The 12,124-nt window shown below is 43.8% G+C and overlaps 1 protein-coding gene across 9 annotated transcripts in view; it reads right to left on the minus strand.

The window, feature by feature from the left end:
• The window catches only part of RCAN2 (regulator of calcineurin 2), a 254,821-nt gene that overhangs the window by 10,900 nt on the left and 231,797 nt on the right, over positions 1-12,124 (minus strand). For all 9 annotated transcript variants that reach the window (XM_036248988.1, XM_036248986.1, XM_036248981.1 and 6 more), the window contains 2 exons: positions 11,782-11,955; positions 8,039-8,210 (listed from right to left, as the gene is read on the minus strand). In XM_036248988.1, the coding sequence (XP_036104881.1) occupies positions 8,039-8,210; positions 11,782-11,955 (346 nt within the window). The remainder of the gene's footprint in view (positions 1-8,038; positions 8,211-11,781; positions 11,956-12,124) is intronic.

Raw genomic sequence — 12,124 nt, forward strand, 5'->3', positions numbered from 1 at the left:
AGTTATTCCTTCTTCAAGATGACCTTGCAAGTTGTCAAATAACTACCATTAAAAAAACGAGCCAGAGGCATGAAGTACATTGCTCAGGGTCATCACAAACAGGTGGTGGAGCCGAGACTCCAACTGAGGCCTGTGGAGGTCAAAGCACAATCACCATATTGTCTCTGATGTTCGGAATAAGGTTGGGATGGTGCGGAAAACACATCCGGGCTGCACACCATTGACTTCCCTCCCTCAGTAGGTCTAGTGACCTACTTTCCTGTAATAAGAAAATGTTATTGACACGAATGATTCGAGTCTTTCTCCTTGCCCCTTATCAAAGTAGGAGAACAGAAGGGGTTCTTGGTTAGATGAGGAGAGGGGAAAGAGAGAACACTTCTGTGGTTTCGTCACGAAAGCTGCTCTCTTTCAATTACAGAAAGTTTGCTTATCTTTTGGGGGTTTCCCTCTAAGACTGGATTAGAGCAGCCATTTGTCTTCATTCGCTCCAGAGTTATTGAGGATCTAAATGAACTGGTGGAGGAAACTGATTGACTGAAGACCTGAATGAGTGGTTGTGACAAGGAGGTGGAGCCCTAGAAGGAGGGTAAGGTTGAGAAAGACTAAGGAGACCACAGAGGGAGGAGGAGTTAGAAGGTCAAGGTTGACCAGAGACAAGGAGCCGTAAAGCTTGGGAGGTAGGGCTTGTCCACATGTGATGAGAGGAAGCAGCCAACACAAGAGAAGCAGGAACTGCTGGTCTGAGCTCTTTGTGCACCTGGTCATGGGGGCATGAGGCTTCCTTCCTGGGGATGGTCACCCTGTTCTACCTTTCCTGATATCAGGGGTCTTGTTAAGGAAACAGCTATGAGATGCATGAACACACACGAATTTTGGTCATGTGTCTTTTCTATTTTTCTACAATGTGTATGTTTTACCTGTGAAGTTAATAAAATTGTGAGCATGTACTCCAGGATCAGGAAGGGCCTGACCCGAAGAGACCGCACCAACTGGAACACTGGAGATTGGCTGTTTTATTTGCTTTTCATACCTGTGATCAGAAAATGACAATTGTTTAACAAGAATTGAGGTTTCTGTAATAGTTACGCCACATGCACCCAAAATATAGGTATATTTTGACAAAGGAATTTTCTCTACGTTTGAATCAATGAGCCTGGGATAGAAAAATGTTCTTCCTTGTAAGTGACATAAATTAATGAAATATATTTTCCATTTGGAGGAAACAATATGTACCAAGCAGCAAACCGGCACAATTGCTCTACGACGGCATGTTTTGATGGAGAAGAATTTGGAAAATTTCTAAATATAGCAGATGTAGGCAGCTTGAAACTCCAGCACCATTTTAAGCCTTCCTCTGCAGTTAAGTAAAATTGATCTCCCTAACAAGAGCTAAAAATAGCAGGCGGAAAAAAGGGAATAGACAATGACTTTTCATGTGGCTCCCTGCAGGCATTTCAGTGACAATGAACATGACCTTCCGGAGCATCCTGGAGAGCAGAACAAAGGGTGGCATTTCCCATCCCCCCTCTGATCTACCACGGGGCTACTGCAGTCTATACCTGTGTTTTGCCATGTTTGCTGATTGGTATAGATGAGCTCTTTTGCTGGGCTGGGTTTTATTCTTGTTTTGTTTTACAACCAAACAGAACATAGTGCTATTCTCTCTCAGGAGTCAGAAACAATGGGTATTAGACAATAAACCATAATAAATATTCGATTAACTCATCCCCGGTCAAAGCCCATCTTATTTAGTCTAGGTCACTGTTAAATGACAAGCTTCTCTAAATTCACCAGGGGGACTAATATAGATGTAGAAGCTTCTGTTTTATAGACATGATGACTTTTGTGTAAACAGCACAGAAAGGCAAATCCTGACTCATGTGTCCCACTGGACAAGAGAAGAAACGTCAAGCTGGTGCGGGAGGTGTGTTTTAAAATGGGGGAAGCCCCAGGACCCAGAGCAATGAAATGTGGAGGAACCAAATGTATGGGTTGTTTTGTATTTTTAAAACTCCCTTTTGCAATAATCTTGAATTTCTCCTGGAGACATTAATGTTATTCTTCTCAAACTTTTTATTCCCTGGAACCAGGGTGGTGGCTTGAGCAATCATTTCTGCTTCTTGCTAGTGGCAGAGGAATGTATTTTAACTTACCAGCTGTGCAGCCTCGGGCAAGTTACTTAACCACTCTGTGCCTCACATCCCCCAGCTGAATAAATGAAGGAGATAGCAATGCTTGTCTCACAGAGTGGCCTTGAGCATTAAACGCAATAATATTTTGAGTACCTGACACACAGTGAGCCCTATATATATAGTTTTTGTCATTGTTTCTATTGAACTTTTTTCCTAATTTGTCTATGTTTATCTACTTTCTGGATCAACAACAGAACATGCAGTCATGGGGACACTGATTAAGAAAATTTGACACTGTGCTCCTACATTTCCCAGAATGTAAACTTGTTCCCTTTGTGATAAACAGAGCTGAGAGGTGCCTCTTCCATGTCACAGGCCCTGACCTCAGTGGTCACCCTGCTGTTAAGGACTGCAAAGGCATCCCACAGGTCTGGGTCCATCGCGGTTCCCCGGAAACTGCACTGTTCTCCCCCTGCGTGTCTCAGGAGCCTCCCTAGAAGTTCCAGGGAGTCTGGACAGGGGTCCCCAGAGCTCCTTTCGGGGTGCTGTTCTGCCCCTGCTTGTCTGTGCCCAGTCCTGGGTCCTCATGCTCACATTTGTCCTCCATGAAAGGGTCTTTATAACGCACGTCATTGCCTTCCCAGGCCGCCTGAGGGTCACAGCGCCCACAAGCCAGCCAGTCTGCTGAAGTGACCCGGAGCCTGAGCTCCTTCCGGCCCTGGATCCCAGCCCGGGATGCTCTGTCATTACGGTTCTCTTCCTAATCCTTACCTGAGGATTATTTTTCCATTGATTTATTTAAAAAATTTTTTTAGAGAGAGTGAAAGAGAAAGAGAGGGGAGAGAGAGAAAGAGAGGGGAGAGAGAGAAAGAGAGAGAGAGAGAGAGACATCAATGGGTTGCCTCCCGCACACACCCCGACTAGGGCAGGGGATCAAACCTGGAGCCCAGGTGTGTGCCCTTGACCAGAATCAAACCTGAGACCCTTCCGTGCACGGGCTGATGCTCTGACCACTGAACACCCGGCCAGGGCGAGGGTTCTCTCTTCAGACTCACTCTTGGTCAGCATCTTTAGATCTCGCATTTCTTCTCGGTCCCTCAGCTCTACCAGTCACTCTTCGTCACCCCTCCGAAGCACCCCTCCGCTCCTCCGAAGCACCCCTCGGGTCCTCCGAAGCACCCCTCGGGTCCTCCGAAGCACCCCTCCGCTCCTCCGAAGCACCCCTCCGGTCCTCCGAAGCACCCCTCCGCTCCTCCGAGCATTTGGGAGGCTTTGCTCTGCTCTCAATCTAATTTGTTTCTGGGTTCCCGGAATGGAGGTAGTCATTCCGTGACACAGAACGAGCTATAATTTGTTACTGAAATGATTCTGCCAAAGGATGAAAAATGAATTTTACTAAATGATTTTTTAAAAATTGGAAATGCTAAAAGTCCTTTTGTTGGAGAAAACATTAGTTCGGTGCCGCCTTGCTCGGTTTGGTTAAAGCCAGAAGAAAGCAATAATTTGCCAATGAAGGAATTATCTCTGGGCAGGCTCATAGCTCTATCTAGTCCCTCATTCAGTATTTATTGAGCACCTACTACGTGCAAGGTGCCATCAGGCGCCGGGAATACCAAAACGAGTAAAACATGCATTCTCCCCTCAAAAAGTAGGAAAGACAATAGGCTAAACAGCAGAAAATTACCACAGGGAGAAGTGGGCATTCGTGCAAAGTGTCACGAGGACACTGAAGGAGCGACCCCACACACGGCACCTGGCCGGGCAGGGGACAGAGCTGTGGGTGGGGAGGACGCAGGCTGTGGCCGGCTCAGGCCCGGGCCTCTGATGGAACTCCGCAGTGTTTCCAACTTGAAGGCTGGACACAAATCACTCATCTCTATGCAGTGAAGGAGCTCCAAGGACACAGGAAAAGGACACATGAATAACCAAATGAAGAGAAACAGCCTCAGATTGCTGTTAAGGAATGGAGAGAAAAGTATCTGGGGAACACATCCACATTATGGCTGGTCCGAGCAACACAATATCAGCCATTCTTAGGAAGCAGGAGACCCGTGAGATTCGCTCCTGCCCACGCAGTGCACAGGACTTCGTTTGCACACGTCCCAGACGCTGGGTTAGGCTTTCTGGAAGTTACAGTGGTGTTACAGATAAGTGTCACTGCCGGGTGAGGACAGAGGTTTTGGCCGTGTCAGAGCAGAGAGGGCCCGAAGTCCACAGAGGCAGCCAGTGACCTTAATAGGTCCTTGGATCTGGCCAAGTGGGGAGTCGGAAGAGCTGGGTCTGACATTAGCCTCTGCCACCAACCAGCTGTGTCCCCTTGGCAAGTTCATCCACCTTTCTACAGCTCAGTGTTCTGCCATGTAAAATGGGGAGAGTAATTGTTCCTTTCTCTGCTTACGGCACAGGGCACTTCAGAAATGGTAGACAGCACGTGCAGCTGGTAAGGAAAGGTGAGGCTCATCGGTTAGCAGCACAGTGAATGAGAATGAAACATTGTTGATGGAACTACATCAAACTAAAAAGCTTCTGCACAGCAAAAGAATCCAGCATCAAAATGAAAAGGAAGCCCACTGTATGGGAGAGCATACTTGCTAATAATGTATCAAATATGGGATTAATTTCCAAATATAGGAAGTTCTCATACAATTCAACAAAAAGAAGACAAAAGAAAGGGGGGGTGGGTGCAGAGGACCTCAGTAGACGCTTCTCCAAAGAGGACATACAAATGGCCAGGAGACATATGAAAAAAAAAAGTTCAATGTCACTAATGATCAGAAAGATGCAAATTAAAACAACTACGAGGTATCACCTCACACCTGTCAGAATGGCTGCCATCAACAAATCATCAAAAACAAGTGTTGGCGAGGGTGTGGAGAAAAGGGGACTCTAGTACACTGCTGGTGGAAATGCAGCCACTATAAAAAACACTATGGTGTTTCTTCAAAAAGTTAAAAAAGGACTTGCCATTTGACCCAGTGATCCCACTTCTAGGAATATATCCTAAGAAGCCTGAAAAACCAATCAGAAAGAATATATGTACCCCCATGTTCATAGAAGCACTATTTACAATAGCCAAGATCTGGAAACAGCCCAAGTGTCCATCAGTAGATGAATGGATAAAAAATCTGTGGTACATATACACAATGGAGTACTATGCAACTGTAAGAAAGAAAAATCTCCTAGTTTTTGAGACGACATGGAGGGACCTGGGGGGTATTATGCTAAGCAAAGTAAGCCAGTCAGAGAAAGACAAGTATCACATGATCTCACTTACTTGTGGAACATAATAAACAAAATAAGATGACAAATAAGATAGATCCATAGATGTGGAAGTGGGGAACAGACTGACAAACCTCAGAAGGAATGCGGTTTGGGGACAGAAAGAGATAAACCAAAGAATCTATAGGCATATATGCACAACCAATGGACACAGACAACAGTGATTAAGGGTGGGGGGAGGGTGTCAGTGGGGGAAAAAAGGAGGGACATCTGTAATACTTTCAACGATAAAGATTTTTAAAAAACCTCCTTTTTATCTCTGCCTCTTTAAGACCATTTTCTTCTTCTTCCTCCCTCCTCCGTGCCAGGCTCTGGGGGCAGCCCTTCTGAGGCCGAAGTCCCATTCCACCTGTCCCTTCTGCCTCCCTTAGTCCCGGATCACACTGGTCCCCGGAAGTGCCCCCCAGATCCGGACTCACTCTGTTAGCTCTGGGGGTGTCTGAGACCCACCTTGATCTTTTCTTTGCATTAAGCTTCATGAACATGAACTGCTTATGAATTTCCTTTCTCATTCTGGGTTAAAAAATGATTTGATTTATTGAATTACCAGCTCCAAGTGAATGGACACGATGCCCCTGGGATCTGCTGGTCAGAGAGTGGGACTTGGCCTGAGCCTCCTTCACAGAGAGCAACCGGGAAGAGCGCTTCATTGGAAGCCCGGTCACTGGCAAGTTATCTCTCCCCCATCTCTGGCCTCTGGGTCCCTCCTGTGACATGCCAGTTGGCCAGGGATTCCTAGGTCCTCTAGCCAAGGCCTCAGTGATGCTCTGAGGAGCTCTGTTTGTTGACATTCAAACCAATCGCACAAAGTGTTCAAATGTGTTCTTGTCAATATCTGAGCACAGCCAGGCAGCTCCAAGGACCCTGGCTCTGATGGGTCCAAGGGTGTGCTTCCCAGCTTCGGAAGTGTCCTGAATTACTGTGGGCAGTGGTTCCACGAGGCTTGACCCGAGCAGGCTCGACCCTTACACTCCGCCACAAACCTGTGACAGACACGCTCTCTTTGGATGGGGACCGCAGGAGCTCAGGGTTCCTGTGCATGAACCGGGCTCTCCAGGAAATCCCACTTCACAAACATCTCCCTTGTTCTTACTCTGCTTCTTTCATCAGCCCATCTCAACTAGACACCTGCTGCTTCGCACAGGCCCCCTGAGGGAATCCAGTGGCCACTTCAAAGGCCCGGAAGCTGAGTGACTGATGGTGATTTCAGACACCCCACGGAGCCTGCCCTTGAGACTCCCATAATTCAACTTTCAGGCCACACACAGCCCCGCCAGTAGTTCCCTTCCAGGGAGCTCCTGTTAATCCCAGTAGCCCCGTGCTAATCTGAGGGTCCTGGAGGGTGACCTGCCCATCCTGCTTTGCCTGGGAAGTGCCTGGTTTTACCCCTGAAAGTCCTCAGGAATCTCTCAGAACTGGACACATCAGGACATACCCATGTTCCTCAAACCCATAATGAATACATAACTGTATCATAACTCTATGATAATGCAGTTATGTCTGATAACTGCAGATTTCGGGGGTGGGTGATTCTGATCCACATGTTTTCCTGATCACACTAAGGAATACTGGTAAGAATTTATAAATGTACCATCCCTGGCCTTTGGCTACGGGTGGTTCTTGAACTCATCTGCACAACAGAATCATTGGGGAGCTTTTAAAAAATATTGATGTCTGGATTCTAATCAATGTAATTAGAATCTCTTCTGGAGCGGTCAGGGCATCGGGGTCATATTTGTAAAGCCCCCCCTCACACCTGAAGAACGACCGGAAAATGGAGCAGACACAATGGCCATTACTTCCCTTGGAACCCACAGCTGCCCCCTGGTGGCAGCCCCTGCACTATTTCCTCTCCTGCTAGAATACTGGAAATACACTTTGGAGTGCACGGTGGCAACATCTGCTGAAATGCGGACACTGTTACTCCTTGGTAAAATACATAAAGAAACTTCTGGAAAAGTGGATAGGAGAGATGTACGAGAAGATTAACTGTAGATTTAATTATAATGGCAAGAAACTGGAAACATTCTAAGTGTCTATCAACCAGAGAATGGATGCATAAAGAGTAACAGTATATTCACCCAACAGAATACTATACTGCAGTGAAAATGAACAAATCCGAGATACATATACCAACATTGGAACAAAGTGACCATAAGATTTTTCTAAAGTTTGAGGCTACTGTGATCACCTTCCTGGGGACTTGGAAGCTTCTCTTTGGCAGGCAAAGGGTTCCTGGGCATCCCTACAATGGCAATAAAATGGTTGCCTTGCACAGAAGCCTCATGCCAGCGGATCTGGCTCACATTGCTTGATCTGAGGAAATAACTTCATAATCCCATAAGAATTAAATTGTTTTTTTCAATCTCCAACTATCTGCATTGCAATCTAGATGTCACATGGACAGACATTTTAGAACTGGTTCCAGAGATTCTCTTAAACTGCTACAGATTCTCATGCTACATTCTCATTCATCATCCTCCTCATTGTCTACACAGAGCAATAAATCCATTAGAAACGCAGATGTGACCATGAAGCCAGGATGTCAAGGCTGCTCATCTCGTTCATTCTAAGGCTTTCCTAGGTTGTTGACACATGCTTATTTTTAAAAGGGCTGCAGAGCTTACCTGGGCCTAGTTTGGCCACGGCATAGAGGAGGTCGTAGTTGAGGACCTGCGTGGCATCACTGATGGGCTGCCAGCCAACGGGAGGAGATGCAGGGGGTGAGATGAGAAACTGTTTGGCGGGCTGTGGTGGAGCCAAATGCAGTTTGTCTCCGTCTGTCTCTGGAGTCTGAACCTTTCAGAGTAGAAATGAAGACGCATGAATTCATTATGGCTCAGATGTGCCACGTTGGCACACTAAGGAGCAGAGTCTCACTTTTAGCCTTAATAATTACTCTTACCACACACCAGGCGCTCAATTATCTTATTTCACTCTTAAAACAGTGGATCTCAACTTTTAGTGTGCACCAGAATTACCCGGATGGCTTACTAACATACACATTGCTGACCATATACCTGGAGTTTCTGACTCAGTAAATCTGGGGTGGGGCCCAAGAACTGGCATTGCTAACAAGTTACCAGGTGATGCTGAGGCTGCCAGCCCTAGATCCAACCCTCCTTCCCTTTCCTTCTTCCCTTTTCTTTCTTTTAATTGAGGCAAAATTTACATAACACGAAATTAATCATTTTGAAGTAAACAATTCATTGGCATTTAGTAGATTCCCAATACTTGCAGCCACCCTTCTGTCTATATCCCAAACATTTTCACCCTGCAAAGGAAAGCCTGCACCCACTAAACAGTCACTAGCATTTCTGTCTCCAGCCAGAACTTGGCAAGCACGGATCTGATTTCTACCTCTGTGGGTTTCCTGTTCTGACCACTTCATATAAATGGACTCACAGAACATGTGACCTTTTGTGTCTGGCTTCTTTCGTTTGGCATCCTGTTTTCAAGTTTCACCCATGTTGCAGCGTGTATCACTATTTCATTCATTTTTGTGGGTGAATAATATTCCACTGAATGAAGAGACCGCAATTTGTTTACCTGTTCACTCTGATGGACATTTGGGTTGTTGCTACCTTTTTTTGACTATTGTGAGTAGTGCTGCTAGGAACTTATGTATACATGTATTTGTTTGAGACTAATTCTCAATTTTTTAAAAAATATATACCTAGCAGATGGTAACTCTATGTTTAACTTTTTAAGGAATCAAGTGGGGTTTTAACAGACAAAGAAACTGAAGTTTCTATAAGTCACATGTTTTTAGCAGTGTGGGATATGAACATGGGTCTGAGGTCAAAGTCTAAGTTCTGTTTCTTTTTTAGTTTTTATTTTATTTTATTGTGGTAAGAACCCTTAATGTGAGATCTATGCTCTGAACAAACTTCTAACTGTGCAAATACACTGTTGTTGACTAGAGGTACATTGTTGCTCTAGAGTTTATTTATCTCATCTACCTGAAGCTTTATGCCTGTTGATGAGTAATGTCCCATTTCCCCCTCCCCTGTACCCGGCTACCACCATTCCACTTGTTGGTTCTATGAATTTGACTATTTTAGATACTGTATATAAATGGAATCATGCAATATGTGTCTTTTTGTGACTGTTTTATTCACTTAGCTAACGTACTCAAGGTTCATCCATATTGTTGCATATTGCAGACTGTTCACACTACCTAAAGTAATCTAAAGATTCAATGAAATCCTTATCAAAATCCCAATGACTTATCTTATATAAATAGAAAAAATTCTAAAATTCATATAGAACCACAAAAGGCCTAAAGAGCTAAATCAATCTTGAGAGGAATAGCATCACACTTCCTGATTTGAAAATATATTTGAAAGCTACAGTTATCAAAACAGTATGGTACTGCAATTTAGACAGACACAGGAAGCAATGGAGCAGAATAGCAAGCTCAGAAATATATCCACACATAGGGGTCAATTGTTCTTCAACAAGGGTGTCAAGAATACACAATCAGGAAAGGATAGTCTTCAACAACAGTTCTGGGAAAACTGGATGTCCACATGCAAAAGAATGAAACTGGACTCTTATCTTACTCTATACACAAAACTCAACTCAAAATGGATTATTAAAGACTTAAAATGTAGGATATAAAGCTGTAAAACTCTTAGAAGAAAATATAGGAGGAAAGTTTCATGATAATGGCTTGGTGATGATTTCATGGTGATGATGACATCAGAAGCACAAGCAACAAAAACTAAAATAAAAGCCCCGACCAGTGTGACTTAGTTGGCTGGATCACCATCCTGTACACCATAAGGTTGTGTGTTTGATTTCTGATCAGAGCACATACCCAGGTTACAAGTTCAATCCCTGGTCAGGATGCGTACAAGTGGCAACTGACCTCACATCAATGTTTCTCTCTCTCTTTTCCTCTCTCTTCCTCTCTCTCTAAATCAATAAAAAATTATTTAAAAAATAAATAAACAAGTGGGACCATATCAAACTAAGAGTCTTCTGTACAGCAAAGAAAACAATCAACAAAGGGAAATGGCAATCCACAGGATGAAAGAAAATATTTGCAAACCAAATATAGGATAAGGGTTAGTCCCCAAACATATAAGGAACTCCTATGACTCAACAGTAAAAAACATAAACAAAAACAAAAAATCCCCAAACTAATAACTCAACTAAAAAGTCGACTAAGGACTTGAATAGACATTTCTTCAAAGAAGACATGCAAATGACCAATAGGTGAATGAAAACAATGCTCAGTGAGCTCACTATCAGGAAAGTGTAAATCAAGACCACAGTGAGATATCAGTTCACACCTGTCAGGATGGCTATTTAAAACACACACACACACACACACACACTAATAATACACACACACACAAAAGATAACAAGTGTTGGAAAGAATCTGGAAGATCTAGAATCCTTGTACACTGTTGGTAGTTCCTCAAAAAATTAAAACTAGAACCACAATATGACCCAGCAATTCCACCTCTGGGTATTTATCCAAAAGCATTAAAATCAGGTTCTTGAAAAGATATTAGCGCTCCCCTGTTCACTGCGGCTCTGTTCACAACAGCCAGGATATGGGAACAACTGAAATGCCCTTGGACAGGTTAACAGAGAAGGACAATGGGGCGTATACATAAAACAGAATGCTATCAGCTCTGAAAAAGAAGCCAAGTTTATGTTCTTTTTCTTATGCCGTCTTTGTAGAATGGGAACAATGCTCACCGACCCGTAAGAGATGGATCAAGGTGCCTACTAATGGGACATGACGGACACTGATTTTCTAGTGTGTGGACCCTGTGTGCATTGCCAAGAACTGCCATCCATTTTTGGAATAGCCAGGATTTATTTTTGGATTCAGTAAAACAGAAAATTAATTTCCATAGGTGTGTAACCTTTTATTATAAATGTGATGTGAACCACTGAGAACGTATACAGTCCACTAAAACTGTCATATAATCTAAGTTCGAATTATAACCTTGCTGGGGTGTTAGGAACAGTTGGGATTAGAGCATTCTTTACATCTATTAACTGACATTTATTATGCATTTACCAAATACTAGGCACTTTAATACCCAATAATTCCTTTAACAACAGTATGGGGTATATAACATCATCCCCATTTTACAGAGGAGGAAACTGAGGCCCAGTGAGGTTAGGTCAGTTATTCAGGATAGATCCCAGGCACTCAATCCTCAGAGCCACTTTCTACATTTCTGTGCTGTCCTCTCCTGGGAATCATGACACAGGTTCATTTCTCGGTGGACTCATTATTGACTACATACCAATTTGAAAGTAGAAAAGAGCTCCATTTACATTTTTTAAAAGGCAAACATTAATGTAGGGCAAAAGGATTGACTTTGATAAGAATGACCTTACCTGTGCAAAGTAGAGTTTTAATTTTTTCCCTCTGAACTGGGTTTCATGAAGCTCTATCCTGGCTCGGGCTGCAGATTTGGGATTGCTGAAGTTTATTCGGACACGTCTGAAACTCTTAAATAGCTGGAACGTCACGCAGTCATCGTAAGTCCGGAACAGACCCTCAAATTTTTCCTGATCAGAACAAACACAGAGGAACATCCATTGGTCTTGCATCTTACACGACGCCTCATCTGACAAAAACAAATAGCTCAGTAAATGAACAGGCTATTCCTGACATAAAATTAAAACAGAACACTGGTCATGTGTTTTTTTTTTCTTCATTTGTCAGTCTGTTGCCAGG

The sequence above is a fragment of the Molossus molossus genome, unplaced genomic scaffold (assembly GCF_014108415.1).
Source record: "Molossus molossus isolate mMolMol1 unplaced genomic scaffold, mMolMol1.p scaffold_m16_p_8, whole genome shotgun sequence".
Taxonomy (NCBI): Eukaryota; Metazoa; Chordata; class Mammalia; order Chiroptera; family Molossidae; genus Molossus; species Molossus molossus.